This window comes from Polyodon spathula, chromosome 22 (assembly GCF_017654505.1).
Source record: "Polyodon spathula isolate WHYD16114869_AA chromosome 22, ASM1765450v1, whole genome shotgun sequence".
NCBI classification, from domain to species: domain Eukaryota; kingdom Metazoa; phylum Chordata; class Actinopteri; order Acipenseriformes; family Polyodontidae; genus Polyodon; species Polyodon spathula.
This window is the reverse complement of record NC_054555.1, coordinates 5969042-5982765: the sequence shown is the minus strand read 5'-3', so window position 1 is coordinate 5982765 and position 13724 is coordinate 5969042. Positions and strand designations below refer to the sequence as shown.

The 13724-nt window shown below is 38.5% G+C and overlaps 2 protein-coding genes across 2 annotated transcripts; both read left to right on the top strand.

Annotated features, from left to right (window-relative positions):
• Positions 1-1200: 1200 nt before the first annotated feature.
• Positions 1201-3791, top strand: LOC121297585 (60S ribosomal protein L26). The gene is made up of 4 exons (XM_041223980.1): positions 1201-1285; positions 2376-2548; positions 2848-2988; positions 3614-3791. The coding sequence occupies exons 2-4, from the start codon at positions 2381-2383 to the stop codon at positions 3740-3742; spliced, it is 438 nt and encodes a 145-aa protein (XP_041079914.1). The 5' UTR covers positions 1201-1285; positions 2376-2380; the 3' UTR covers positions 3743-3791.
• Positions 3792-6205: 2414 nt separating this feature from the next.
• Positions 6206-13001, top strand: LOC121297000 (V-type proton ATPase subunit e 1-like). Its single transcript, XM_041222997.1, has 4 exons — positions 6206-6463; positions 8153-8200; positions 10959-11086; positions 12577-13001. Exons 1-3 carry the CDS (start codon positions 6360-6362, stop codon positions 11050-11052), a joined length of 246 nt encoding a protein of 81 aa, XP_041078931.1. The 5' UTR covers positions 6206-6359; the 3' UTR covers positions 11053-11086; positions 12577-13001.
• The last annotated feature ends 723 nt before the right edge of the window (positions 13002-13724 follow it).

Here is a 13724-nt window from a genome sequence, read left to right as displayed (position 1 = left end):
CTGGCAAAAAAAATAAGCTGCTTTCAGCTTCTTGCAATGTACCGTGAAAAAACAGGCATTTTTATTTTCCTTCGGTTTTTCACACTGAATTCATACTTTTATCAGCGCCGTGCATTTGGTTATTATGGCAACGCGGTCAAACAAACACGGACTTCAAGATTGGTGTTCGAGTCATACTACTGTACAATGACCTTGCGAGTCAGTGATATGTATGATGTTACAATTTATTAATTTGAAGGTATCTGTGGTTTTAAAACTTCATAATCATGTCTACGTAGTAAAGCAATACAAAAACTTGTGTTTTGTCTTTAAGGTCTGCCGTTAACCTGTCTCCCGTGTATATAAGATTTATGGAAATTGCTTCATTAGCGTGTCAACATAATTCTTAAAAGTTTTACAAAACTTGAAAAATGTTGCTGAATGTGTCACTCAAGGCTGTTTTAAAAAATCATATTTTTGTCTGCTTGTTACGTTTTTTTTTTTTTTTTTTTTTGCAGCTAACGCAATGATTTTGTTTAGCTGTACCTGAGAAAATGCAGTGAAAACGAAAGCCAGCCCCATGGTTAGCTGGAAACTAGGTATTCTCAGCACAGCTACGATTTTAGTTTAGGTTTGAAGTCAGCAGGCGCTTAGTCCTGATTTAAATTTTTGCTTGTCAGACGCACTTATGCAGGGCGAGTTACAGAGGTGATAAGTTATTACCATATAGCTAAGAGATTACAATACAGCTAGTTTCTGTTTGCGCTTTTTGTCAAAAGAAACGGTTTTTGCAGTTATTGTACACACTGTTTGTTTCGGTAGGTTGTATGCAGTGTGCTTTGTATTTGTAATATATGCATGCAACTACGGTTATAAACTGCAAAGAATGTTTGCCTTGCTTCACTCGGCACTGTACATTATCATTCTTGGCTACTTTGCTCCGCTCAAACCCCGAGGAGATATCTGATGTATTCAGAGTTTTAATTGATTTAATGTTAGTATGTAAACTATTTCCAGTGACGTCAGATCTTAGTTTCTTGCCCGTCCACGCGAAGTCGGGGACCAGCCAAATTTCCATTCCTAGCCACGCCACTGCTACACGCTTTTCAATAGGTATGCTGATTTAACAAAGCCTAACGTTTCGGCTGTCCGTGGTAGTGACGTCAATGGCGCTACTCTTCAATGCTTGCGTTGATCAAACTCTCGTTCACTTTATTGAATCTCGCGGGAATAGCGCGCCAACTAATTCCAGCGGAAGTGAATGCGAACTCTCTTTTCCGGCGGCCATAGTGGATTGAGCGACTGGGTAAGGAGACTGCTGGAGAGAATTCGTACAGATATATCCGTAAACATCTGTTTAGTAGACACACTTACCCCAGCAGAATCACGGTGTACGAAGCCAGACATTCTGTTTGTGTATTAAAAGATCATTATTAGGAGGAGATGACGAATTAAACATCAACAGCTACCTAAATAGAAAATGCCCGGGCCTTACGAGGGGGTAGCTGTGCCTTGTTTTAGCAGGCATGGTCTCTTGAACTCCGTGTGGGTTTATAAATGTATCATACAAATACCCCTTCGACCATAGTTGTCGCCAGTGTTTTCTCCATTATGTACATCAAAATTGCTGTCTTTGGTGAATCATGCTTCACAATATATGTAATATATAGTGCTTTATTCGTGGCATAAGTACATGTAACTGTTTTTTAAATCTGAGCATGTGGTTACATTGAATAAGTATGCCTTGTAACAGAATGTGCATGTCGGGATGTATTTTAAAACTACATGGTTGTATACATCACCGTACATGTGTTGTCATGTGGCTTTGGTAGCGATAACTAATTGTGTTTCAATATAAATTGCGCCTGGGTTATTTATATATTTGTTTTAAAGGTATACACAAACGTGCCTCTTTTGCTTTGCTTGGTAGAGTTAAAAAGTACACGATCTTTACTTTTTTTTTTGTAGAAACATTTCAAATCGCAATGTACATTTTCCTTTCTGTAACTGTATAGCATACCCCCACCTTTACATTTAACGTTGATTTAGGTGGTGTGATTCTTGTAGCTATTTCTGAATGCATTTATTATACCTGTCTTTTTCCATAATGTTGCCTACCTTTTTAAACCACCTTGCCAAACTTTGCTGTAGGGATTAGAGTACTTCCTATTCCTTATTTTTTTTTTTGTAAATGCTTTTGATTAATGTCTGATGTACCCATTGTGCTTTCAGATCTGTCCATATAGCTTGAGTTTCTCAGTCCTTTTGGCTTTCTTTGTTGTAAATCCTTTCTTTACTCCCTCCTGTATTATAATAAATATATTTTGTACTGTGCAGAATCAGCTTTCTGGCACTGTCTCCAAGACCCTGAATGTCTTCCCCCTATTTTTCCACAGCCATCATGAAGTTGAATCCCTTCATCACATCGTCCCGAAGCAAGAACCGCAAGAGGCATTTCAATGCCCCTTCTCATGTTCGCAGAAAGATCATGTCCTCTCCACTCTCCAAGGAGCTGAGGCAGAAATACAATGTCCGCTCCATGCCTATTCGCAAGGATGATGAGGTCCAGGTATGTGCATCTCAAAACTCAAGTACATTCACCCAGATGTGCCGTCATCGACGGGCACTTGGTTTGGGGTACCAGTCTTGCTTTTGAACGGTTGATAAAAACGAGAGCATTTGATCATGGGTTTGTGCTCTTGATCTTTAAATGTTGGATGTAGCTACGGGTTCATCGTAGTACATCTTGTGATGAACCATGCTAGATGAATGGGCACTTGAAATAAAGTATGACAAATGCGTAGCAAGCACATGGAAATGTCAAATCTATTTCTAATTTTTTTTTAATTTTTCTTCTTTAAATTCCAGGTCGTCCGGGGACATTACAAAGGCCAGCAGATTGGCAAGGTTGTCCAGGTCTACAGGAAAAAATACGTCATCTACATTGAGCGTGTGCAGCGTGAAAAGGCCAATGGTACCACGGTGCATGTTGGCATCCACCCTAGCAAGGTATGGTGATGCTCTGTCCTGGTTAACTTCCTGAAACTGTATTTACATGCACACTGCCAATCTGTCGTCATAAATGTAAAGTGAAATATTCCATATTCCTGTGAACTGGATATTCAGAATACGATGTATGAACAATGTTCTATTCTGCACACCTGCCTTTCTCCTGGTCCTGCATGAGGCAGTACCCTGAAAGCTGGTATATTGGATATCTGCATGTAAACACAGCGGGGAGTACACCTCTGTGTAAACAGATTATCCTGCACAAGTCAGTATTCCAAATAGAATGTCACTTGTTTTGAATGTTTTGCTATGTGTTAGGTTTCTGTCCGGAAATTGTCCAAAAAATGCTGGAATTGGAGCTTGTTGAAGAGAAATGTTTTTGGACTAAAGTTGGATTAATTGCACCTGAGATTTGAAAAAAACTTTTGAGCAGGTTTCTTTTTTTCTGATTTGAGCATATTTACCTTTCACATTGTGAGTTTGGGAAACTTGTAGAAACATTTGTGTTAAACATTGTTTGCACAATTGTGTTCTTTGCATATTGGTTAAGGTTTGAGTTCAGTGTTTTTAAATGTATGAAGAGGTTTTGCATGGATAGTCTGTCTGAATCTGCCTTGTTTTCTAGGTTGTGATTACCAGGCTAAAACTGGACAAAGATCGTAAGAAGATCTTGGAACGCAAAGCCAAGTCTCGCCAAGATGGCAAGGAGAAGGGCAAGTACAAGGAGGAGACCATCGAGAAGATGCAGGAGTGAAATGATCTACATATTGCAAACGCCAATAAAAGACTGTAAAAATCCCAAATGTGGTTGTTTTTATTACTGCATTGCTTGAAATATGCAAGTCGTGTGTGTGTGTGTGTGCGCGCTCGCTCGAGTAAACCATGCTTGCCTAGCAAACGATATCTGTGTGTGTTTTACACATTGAGGGACATACACAGCCTATATTGAAGTGAAGTCAATGTTGGTAAGTAGGTTTTGACCATGGGTTACTTGGCGTCCTCTGCAACATTTAAAATTGCTATGATGGGTGGCAAGGACTTACCAGTGTTGGCGATAGAGATGTTGGCCTATTTATGCCATACCTTAATATCTTTACTGCTGAACCAATTGTGGTGAAATTGTTAAATTCTTTGAGGAGGTTGAGGTTCAGAATCTGGTATTTAGGTGTATTTTTCTTTACGTATTTATGTAACATTTTGTATGCATGCCTAAAGAACTGTTTACCCAATTATAAAGTACCTCTGGCATGCATTGCACAATGCTATTGGTATCTGGGGTATGGAAGAACATACAATAGGTATATGCTTATAGCTCCCCATTTATTACATTTGCACAGTTGTAAATAAACTTCATTAGGAACAGCTTGTGTCAAACACAGAATTGGGTGGCATTGTGTGTGTGGTGGGGGGGGGGGGGGGGGGTTTTTGTTTGTCTTTTGAGGAGTTGTCTTGTAAATTGCTAATAGCAGTGGTGGTCTTTGCAAAAGAGGCCAAAATACCAAGATTTCCATGAAGTACAAAGCCTCTAAATATTATCAAAAGATCAGATATTACCAAATATTTTCATTGCCCTCTTAGTTCCAATATCCTTGTCACACTTGCTTTAGGGAAGATGTCTGTCTATTTAAAATTGGTAAGAAATGGCAGTGTCCTGGTTATACACTCCTATAAAAGGGGAACAAATAAGGGAATACTTCCCACAAGAATTGCTTCAAGGATCATTGTTACATTGTGTAAAGTAATACTTTGTATACATCAGCTTTTGAAAGAATTTCTCCAGTGTTATGTGAATGACCAGTGTTAATTTAAGGCATGTTAACCCAGATTACACTAACCAACTTGAGTGGACAATTCTGTAAACAAAAGTAGTAATTCTACAGCATACACACTCAAGGAGAAAGGGAAGTATTTTCTTCTGAAATGTTTAAATAGTGGATCACTGGGCACACTAAGGGTATGGTTTCCCTTCAATAATTTAGAGGGGAGTTCAGGTAACCTGTACCTGAGGACTTGATTCTCAGTTGCTGTCTTCATGGTTATGGTCTGTCATTTTATTGTTATTATTATTTATTGCTTTTATTATGCATGTCATACCTTATAGTTTTACATATTGATATCATGAGAACCACTTATCACAATGTGAACTTTTTTCTGACACACACACACACACACACACACACACACACACACACACACACACATATATATATATATATATATATATATCTCCAGTTGTAACGTTTATCATACATTTTTTAAAGTTTTCTAATTGGGATATGGAAACTTTCTATGTACCTGCTCCAGTAGTTCACACTTCTATGTAGCTCACACTAACTGTTTATTTACTGATAAAACTTGGTATGGACAGTCATTCTGGTGGAATGTGGAGACATCTGTCTATAGTGACGATTTTCTATTTAATGACACTGGTCGCTGTGATTTTTCAGATTAACTTTAAAGTGTTTAACTTTAAACTTTACTGAATATATTATGTATTCTGTTTGTGGTTTATCAGTGTATGCCATTGTTTGACCACTTCGACTACAGTAGCCATTCACATTTTACTCCTACACCATGGTGCTCGTATGACTCTATTTACTCCCTCCTGTATTATAATAACTATACTTTGTACTGTGCAGAATCAGCTTTCTGGCACTGTCTCCAAGACCCTGAATGTCTTCCCCCTATTTTTCCACAGCCATCATGAAGTTGAATCCCTTCGTCACATCGTCCCGAAGCAAGAACCGCAAGAGACATTTCAATGCCCCTTCTCATGTTCGCAGAAAGATCATGTCCTCTCCACTCTCCAAGGAGCTGAGGCAGAAATAAAATGTCTGCTCCATGCCTATTCGCAAGGATGATGAGGTCCAGGTATGTGCATCTCAAAACTCAAGTACATGGCTTTTCTACTTATCTTTCCTTTTTACATACAGTGACCAAACCCGTTAGCTCCAGTTACATCTAGATGGGTACTTGAAAGAACAGCATACTGTGGGTTTTTTTAATGCAGATTTCAGCCATGCCAAATGTGACATGCGTTGCCCTCTATTAAATCGCGAACACATTGTGACATAATGTAAATACTCTTCTGGTACTGGAATTCAAGTCAATGGGATAACCTCACCAGATGAGATTAAACAATTGCATGGAAAACGTCTGAGTGCACACCCAACATAGTTCCCCTATCACGTGATGGGACTGGCAACCATCCAAATACTAAAGGGCGAGGCTTTAAAGAATCATGTGATATGTGTTTTCTGGTGTAGTTTGTTCCTGTTGCAGTTAGCAAGTTATGACTTTTTAAAGTCTCACAAGAAGTACGCGTCTATTACTAGTACTAAGTGTTATTTGTGTCGCCGATTTGCATTGAAATGGCGTATGCAAGTTTTATGATCTCGGCCATTGTAGTGACAGTTTTTTGGGTAATCGTCGGCGGTGTCATTCCATGGCTTGTCCCAAAAGGACCAAATAGAGGGTGAGTTATATATATATATATATATATATATATATATATATATATATATATATATATATATATAATGTGTGTGTGTGTGTGTGTGTGTGTGTGTGTGTGTGTGTGTATATACTTTAAGAAAGTGAATAAAACCTCGATGATAAGTTGGAGTCTTTTTCATTGCATTTAAGCAACAAGTTAAACTGACTGCGCAGCAGAAAGTTGATGCGCACTTGTGATACACGTCTTTTTTTTTTTTTGACAGCACTGCTGTAGTATGTGCTGACTAGTTAGACTCTTCGCTTGTAACATGTTGAATAAGTGGCATGGGCTGTTTGTTGTTGTTTTTTGTTATTTAATTCCTAATTTATTTAATTTAATTTTTAGTGCCTTTTCGTTTTTAGTCTTGTGTTGTAAGAGAAAAATAATCTTAATATGTGTACATTTAATAATAGTGTATCTTACTGTAAATTACATGGCGTAGGGTATAATTAGGAAGTGGAATGCGGTTGTGAAATTAGAAAAACGTCTTTTGAAACAAAGACGCCATGTGTTCCAGTACATTAGTGGTCCTCAGTTTAAACTCTCAGATTGTGTTCATCACTCTGAAATAGGCCAAAAACCAATGTAAATCGGCTAAAACTGGTCACTTCCCCCCAAGAATTAAATAAACGTTTTAATTACTCGAACCTGTTTTTTTAAATCCCATAGATGATCTTAATTTGAAAAAAAAAAAAAGGTTATTGCATTATGTATTTTTTTTATTGACACCCGAAAAAGTGTCATTTCATACAGTCGTTTTCACTTGGGTATTAAAACACTCCATTCTAGTAAACTAACTCAATTCATATGATTCACTGTAATAATAAATGTTGTTCACATTCTAACAGGTAACACTCATTTAATTTAACTCTTTTTAATTTTTTTTTTTACTTCAGGTGTTAGATATGTTGTGTCTAGCAGGAGTTGTGGTTGTAATATTTTAGATTCTACACTTTTAAAAAAGGAAACATTACCATTTATTAGTCAGTGGGCTGAAATTAGTTGCAAAGCCGTTTGATATGCTCCCTTAAGTTTTCAAATGCCCTCATACAGTAATAAATTCCGCACTGACCAGTTTCCTGACCAAAATGGAAAAATGGCTTGGTTTTTATGGCTTTGCACAGATGTGGAGCACAGTTATATATATTGAGACCATGCATGCATTTTATTATTCTGCTGTAGTTCTAATATTAGGAGCTAAGAAGCGAGAGCTCTGCTTTTGAATGACTTGTCAAATTGTCTAGCCTACAGTGGTTTCAACTGAACCCTGTTAGAAATTAGATGATAAAGGTAGTAGTTTCTTAAGCTACACTAATAAAGACTACAAAAAAAGTTTACTTCCCTTACTTCTCACATTTTCCATTTCCTTTTTATTTTTCTGTCTCTCATCACAGCACCACAGTGATGCCCTATCCATCTGTAGAGACTCTGTTTATTTATTTGTTGGAGAGAATGACTCAAGTTAGAAGTCCACATAACACATCCTTTTTCAATCCACAATTGCCTAAATAAACATTTTGTAACCATAGCAATAGTAGGATTTATACAGCAGGGGTCATTTGCTCTGTTACAGAAAACCCACACTTCAGGCCTGTGGACTTCCTTTTTCTGGATAGAAAGCGACATGCAGTAATATTGAATTGAATTGTTCTTTCTCCTTGTCTCCAGGGTTATCAACACAATGCTGGTGACGTGCGCAGTGTGCTGTTATCTGTTGTAAGTATAAACTCCGGTAGCTCCAGAAGCCAGTGTTATTTGGCGTGGTGTCTGCAGTTGTGATGGGTATTGATTGAGCTTGTGGAGTTTTGCAGCTGGAAGCATGAAGTGAGCTTATACTCCTTGGCATCTAATCAATGATGGGTGAATTGTCTGACCCTTTTACAATTCTTAAATTCATAACAAAATGAACCGAGTCACTTGATATGTCTTGTGTAACAGCTCCAGCTTGTAGACTTCCAGTGTGAAGTGGACTACGGGTTGAAACAAGGACAGATTTAAGTATTTTAAGGCAACATTTTTATTTCTGCTACAGAGCTGCAGCCTTCCAGGTCTCCTGATGGAATCGGAACATGTTTTAATCAAACTCGTTATGCCAATCAGAAAATGTAGCAGGAAGCAATTCTGTTTTCTGGTCAAATCTGCTGAAAGATGGTTGTTATGGTTTTAAGGAACGGAGCAACGTTTTACTTTACCCTTTTTTTTTTTTCTCAATTTCTCCCTGATTTGGAAAACCCAATTTTTTTTTTTTATTTCAACCAGTCTCACAGCTACCACCCCTGCGCTGACTCAGGAGAGATTAAGACAGACACGCGCGTCCTCCGAAACGTGTGCCTCCCGCCATGCAGCCACCTCGGAGCTATAGTGTCGGGAGGACCATGCATCTCCGGGCAGCTTGCAGGCAGGCCTGGCCAGTGTACAGGGGTCACTGGTGTGTGGTGAGCCGAGGACACCCTGGCTGACCTAAGCCTTCCCCACCTGGGCGGCACGCGGCCATTTGTGCACCACCCCTTCTATGGTCGGCAGTTTAATAGCCTGGACTAATAGCCTGGACTCGAACCAGTGACCTCCGGACCATAGGGCGCATCATGCACTCCACGTGGAGTGCCTTTACTGGATGCGTGACTCAGGAGCCCCCTACTTTACCTTTTAACCTCCAACTGTGCATGACATTGCTGTCCAGAACCAAAAAACAACATAAAAACCCTGCAGAATAGCTCCCCATCTCTCTCAGTAAGTTACAGGTTAATGAAGGAACAGCAATTTAAAATGGCTAATATGAGGTTCCAGATACTGGAGGTATTAGAAATGTGGTTACTTTAGGATCATTTATTAATAATGTGTCCTTTTATGTACAGAGTATTGGAAAACCTTTTGTCAGAAGGAAGTGTGACTTGCTGATGTTTTGCCCTTGAAATGTGCATTGTTCTGGTTTATACCAGACACCACTTGGCCCCCTGCCTGTAATGTCTGGTTCACTCGCTCATTTCATTTGTTTGTGGCGAAAACATTAATATGTGTGGTACTGAAAACAAACTGAGTCCTGTGGCATGTTTGGGTTATGGACTTTTTTTTAAATCCATATCTTTTCCTTCAGGAACTGCATTAGCTGCTCCCCCCACCCCCCACATTATGCCATGCATGCAGCATAATGTTTGCACATATTTTTACAAAAGGGTGTTACAGTAAGGGGTACTGCTTGTGTCCAGGAAAAACAAGGTTTGACTTGTAGGCCAATCAAGTATATCTAGATTCTCGGAGGCTTTATCACCAGCATGTTTCTGGTACCGGAAATCCCAGTATACTTCAGAATGCTAGCTTCTTATGGTGATGGCCATAATGGTACCAGTGCGTTCATATTGCATTTTGTACCACTAGGTGGCACTAAAACACTGATAAATTAATACAAAGTACTTGTTTTTATGGCCCCATTAAATCTGATACTGTACCATTAAGAACAGAAAGCCTTCTATTAACACTTAAGATTTTTAACTCGCTACATTTCAAAATGATTATTTTGAATACATTCTCTTTAAGCTTCTGCTAAGATACAGTATTTGACAAAATCTGAAGAGCAATCTGAAATTACAGTACATTTTGAAGCATTTTCAGTCCAGTTTGCCGGTTATTCACTTCCTCATTCTCAGTGTAAGTTTAGAGTGTAGCAGTGCTCAGCAGCCTGTAGCAATACAATAATCCAGCAGGATTACTAAACTAAACTACTAAACCTACTGAGAATTCCTCTCATTGTAACAGACTGTACTATATAAATATATTTTGCTGTGATTGTTAGAGATTAACAGTACATGTATGTTCCATTCCATATACTGTGAAGTGTCACATTGGAGAATGCTGTAGCTTTCACTGCCTGTTGCTGGGAAGTTTGCATGGAAGTTTTAAGCTGGACATGTAGAAGCTGCTTACAAAACACACTGTATAGCAGAAATGCATACATGAAAACTAGGTAAAACAAAGTGGAATAATACAAATCCTTAATAAATAATCTGTTATATACTAGCACTTGGAAAGTAACATTCTTAGATGATAACATTATAATAAAACCACACTGGAATTGATACCAAAAAATGTGGGCAGGACACTCCTGAGCATTGGTGAAAATTCTTCACGTTGCTTTCTTAAAGAAAGTGTGCTTCTGCAGGAGAGCGCTGTGAAAGAGCTCTCTGTTTTTAAGGCTGGTGTGACAAGTGGGACAGCTGTGCTAATTAACCAGACTGGAATGTGAGCTGGAACCTGGGAAGCTGAATAAATACACAACAGGAGTGTCTTTTTAATCCATTTGAGGGATCTTTCTGACCTCGTAGAAATTGCATAGTTTTAAGTTTCTTGCCTATTTGTCGACTTACGGCTGGATGATTAGGCTGATTTATTCACATTTGAGAATGGGTGTATTGGAAACGGAGTCTGAGAACTAAACAAGTTATAAAATGACTTTTTTTTTTTTTTTCTCTCTTTACAGCTGGCTGATTGCAATCCTCTCTCAGTTGAATCCTCTTTTCGGGCCACAACTGAAAAATGAAACCATCTGGTATCTGAAAGTACACTGGCCATAGATGTACTGCTGTGCTAATACTGCTCTTTGACCAGGTGAGAAACATGTAGGCATTTGACTGACATTCATTGTTCCAGCAGTCTGTACAAAAAGGTGCCATGAAACCTTGGACCATGACTGTAGGTTCACATTGAAGGGTTAATACTGTATTAAAAGAGAAATTGGCAAAATGATCTTCAGTTTAATTCAGCTTACTATAAATTCTTTAAACAAATGCTGTCAACACTAACTTAAATGCACAGTGGGCTCGGCACAGTGCAACAGATGATTGAAATGTACATTATGTAAGATTTTTATTTGATCTTTTCCTTGCAAACTCTTAATATGGCGCGTGTTATCAGGGATTCATACAACACAACATTTTAACCAAGCTAATGCTGTTATGAGAAAACAAGGGAAATCATAAGCAGTTTAGATGTACAAAGCTTCATTGTGTCATTTGTGTAGCAGTTTTATTCCTTTCTGCTGAGTAATAATCGTTCAGTTGGATGAAAGGCCTGGCTTACTGCCCAGTGCCTGAAGGAGGCTTTGCAGCCACTGCACTGAGGGCCTGCACCACACAGCCAGAGAAGCAGAGCTCAGGGTCCCAAAGAACTGGACAAAGAGATTTCTGCCTAATCCTGCAAAAGTTTTCTAGAAGAGATTCTCATGGGATTTGATTATCTTCCTGTAAATAATCTTTTCTGTATGCAGAAAGTCATGGGGTCTGACTTTGTTTTAACCAAAAGCACAGTCGGTGAGACATGCCAGTAAAACACACATACGCACTTTGTTTCAAGCTAACGTGCTGTTTCGAATGACCAGGTACAATTGCATCAGTTGCTGTTGCTTTCCCTAGGATGGGAGTGGATCAGCTGTACCAAGCTGTACACGCAATCGTCACAGTGCTATTATTCTTACTCCATGTGTTTCTCTAGAAACCAAAGCATCAAAGTTTTCACTTTGAACTGGTTGAAGTCGATTTATCATGCCAGCACACTACAGATTCTCACCCTGGGAACAAGTACTGGGATACCACCTGACACCAGCAATATGGAGCAAAGAGAATTTCATGTTTCTGGTCGGGTCCTAATCTATTGTTGCACAGTGAGTCAATCAAAATCTACAGTGTGGTGGCAGGTAAAATGGACTCCACCAGAGTCAGACTTGTACAAAACTGGTTACCCTAATGTGATGCAAGAATTTTTGTTTAATACAGCCTTAAGTATGTGTGGTACTAGATACTATTAAGCACCTACTGCTAATCCTGTGAGTACATAAGGGTTACACACCACACCAATAAGCTGTATATTTACCTCAATGAAAGAAGGATTACACTAGGCTACCTGATTATTCAATCATGTATACCTGTATAAAGGTCTGCAGTGTTGAAAAAGTTTAAATTGGTCTAAAATGTGTTTATGAAGAAACAGTAGTAAATAATGTACACCAAAAAAATAAACTTCTGTGGTTAGTTTGCACTGTAGGATGAGTTGTTAGATTACAGAAATTGACTAAGTTTTTTTCTTTTTCCTCTCCCCCACAGAGACCTGGCCTGCCAAGGATGAGATCCTCACTGGTCCTTACTTCAAAAACATTCTCACTCAGCCGAATGGTCCTTAATAACAGATGCCTTGCCGAAAGTGCTGTATGACCTCATTAAATATTTAGAATAACTGCCTTCTGTTCAGTTTGTTAGGTTTAAACATAATCCCTGTAGGATTTGGAAACAAATCTTTATCAGATGTGAAAGATTAGTTAATGTAAATGATGGATTTTGTGTCCTTCTGTTAATCGCTGTACCTCCAAAATGCAGTCTTCTGTTCACCCTATGCCATGAATGTACACGTTTTTAAAAATATTTATTTCCAAATATGGAATGTATTTCAGAATGTCGTAGTGCCCGTAGCTTTCTGTCCTCGCATGAAAACGTTAACAGAAGCAATAAAAAAAAAAAAAGAAGTGTTTCCATCTGGTCTCAAAAGCTCATTAATGAAAATGTATTCCATGAGATGTTTATGTATTTTTCATTCTCTCATAGTATCCTGAATGGCATAGTGTAGTTATAGTTATAGTAGCCAGCTCTGTCTTTAAAAATACTGTAGTGCCTTAAAATGCTGGTTAAGTATACTTCTATAATACAGTGTTTTCTGTTGAGCTGTACTGTATACAACTGAAAAGCAAAAGTTCTTATTTAAACCACTGTTGAAGTTTTTTTTAAGTTCTGCTTCAGGATTTCTAATAACCATATAGAGCTTTATCAAATGAACCCTCATTCAAATGTGGGTTTTATTTGATGACCGATAAACTAACGTGGCTAAAGTGTAAAAGGGGTCTTGGTTTGAGGTCTGTGAAGATTGATTTCAACATCAGGGACAAGCTTGTGAGTGTCCTGAGAATGACATCTTCACTGCTGCTGAACTCTGTCCCTGGAAGTCTTTAGAAAAAGGCATATCTCAGCACTTAAAAATAGTAGGGATTTTCCCTACCAGGTGTTACTTGCTATGTAGGACCATATTGTTTGTATTTTTGTTTCCTGTTACTAAGTGTAAGAAATGCAAGGTTTTGTTTAAGTCAAGGCAATTAACATTACCTTGCCTGCTTATTTACATGGTTAGCATTCTTGTACTTCATGCCAATCGCTTTCTCCACTTACACCATGGATATACTATTGTTCGTGCTTTGTGTCTGACT

Bases quoted from the DNA above. Each gene is read 5' to 3' on its own strand.
- LOC121297585 (XM_041223980.1), top strand. From the start codon at position 2,381: ATGAAGTTGAATCCCTTCATCACATCGTCCCGAAGCAAGAACCGCAAG. The intron at 2,549-2,847 runs GTATGTGCATCT...TTTAAATTCCAG, and splicing joins GCAAGGATGATGAGGTCCAG to GTCGTCCGGGGACATTACAA. The intron at 2,989-3,613 runs GTATGGTGATGC...CTTGTTTTCTAG, and splicing joins TTGGCATCCACCCTAGCAAG to GTTGTGATTACCAGGCTAAA.
- LOC121297000 (XM_041222997.1), top strand. From the start codon at position 6,360: ATGGCGTATGCAAGTTTTATGATCTCGGCCATTGTAGTGACAGTTTTT. The intron at 6,464-8,152 runs GTGAGTTATATA...CCTTGTCTCCAG, and splicing joins CCAAAAGGACCAAATAGAGG to GGTTATCAACACAATGCTGG. The intron at 8,201-10,958 runs GTAAGTATAAAC...CTCTCTTTACAG, and splicing joins GCAGTGTGCTGTTATCTGTT to CTGGCTGATTGCAATCCTCT.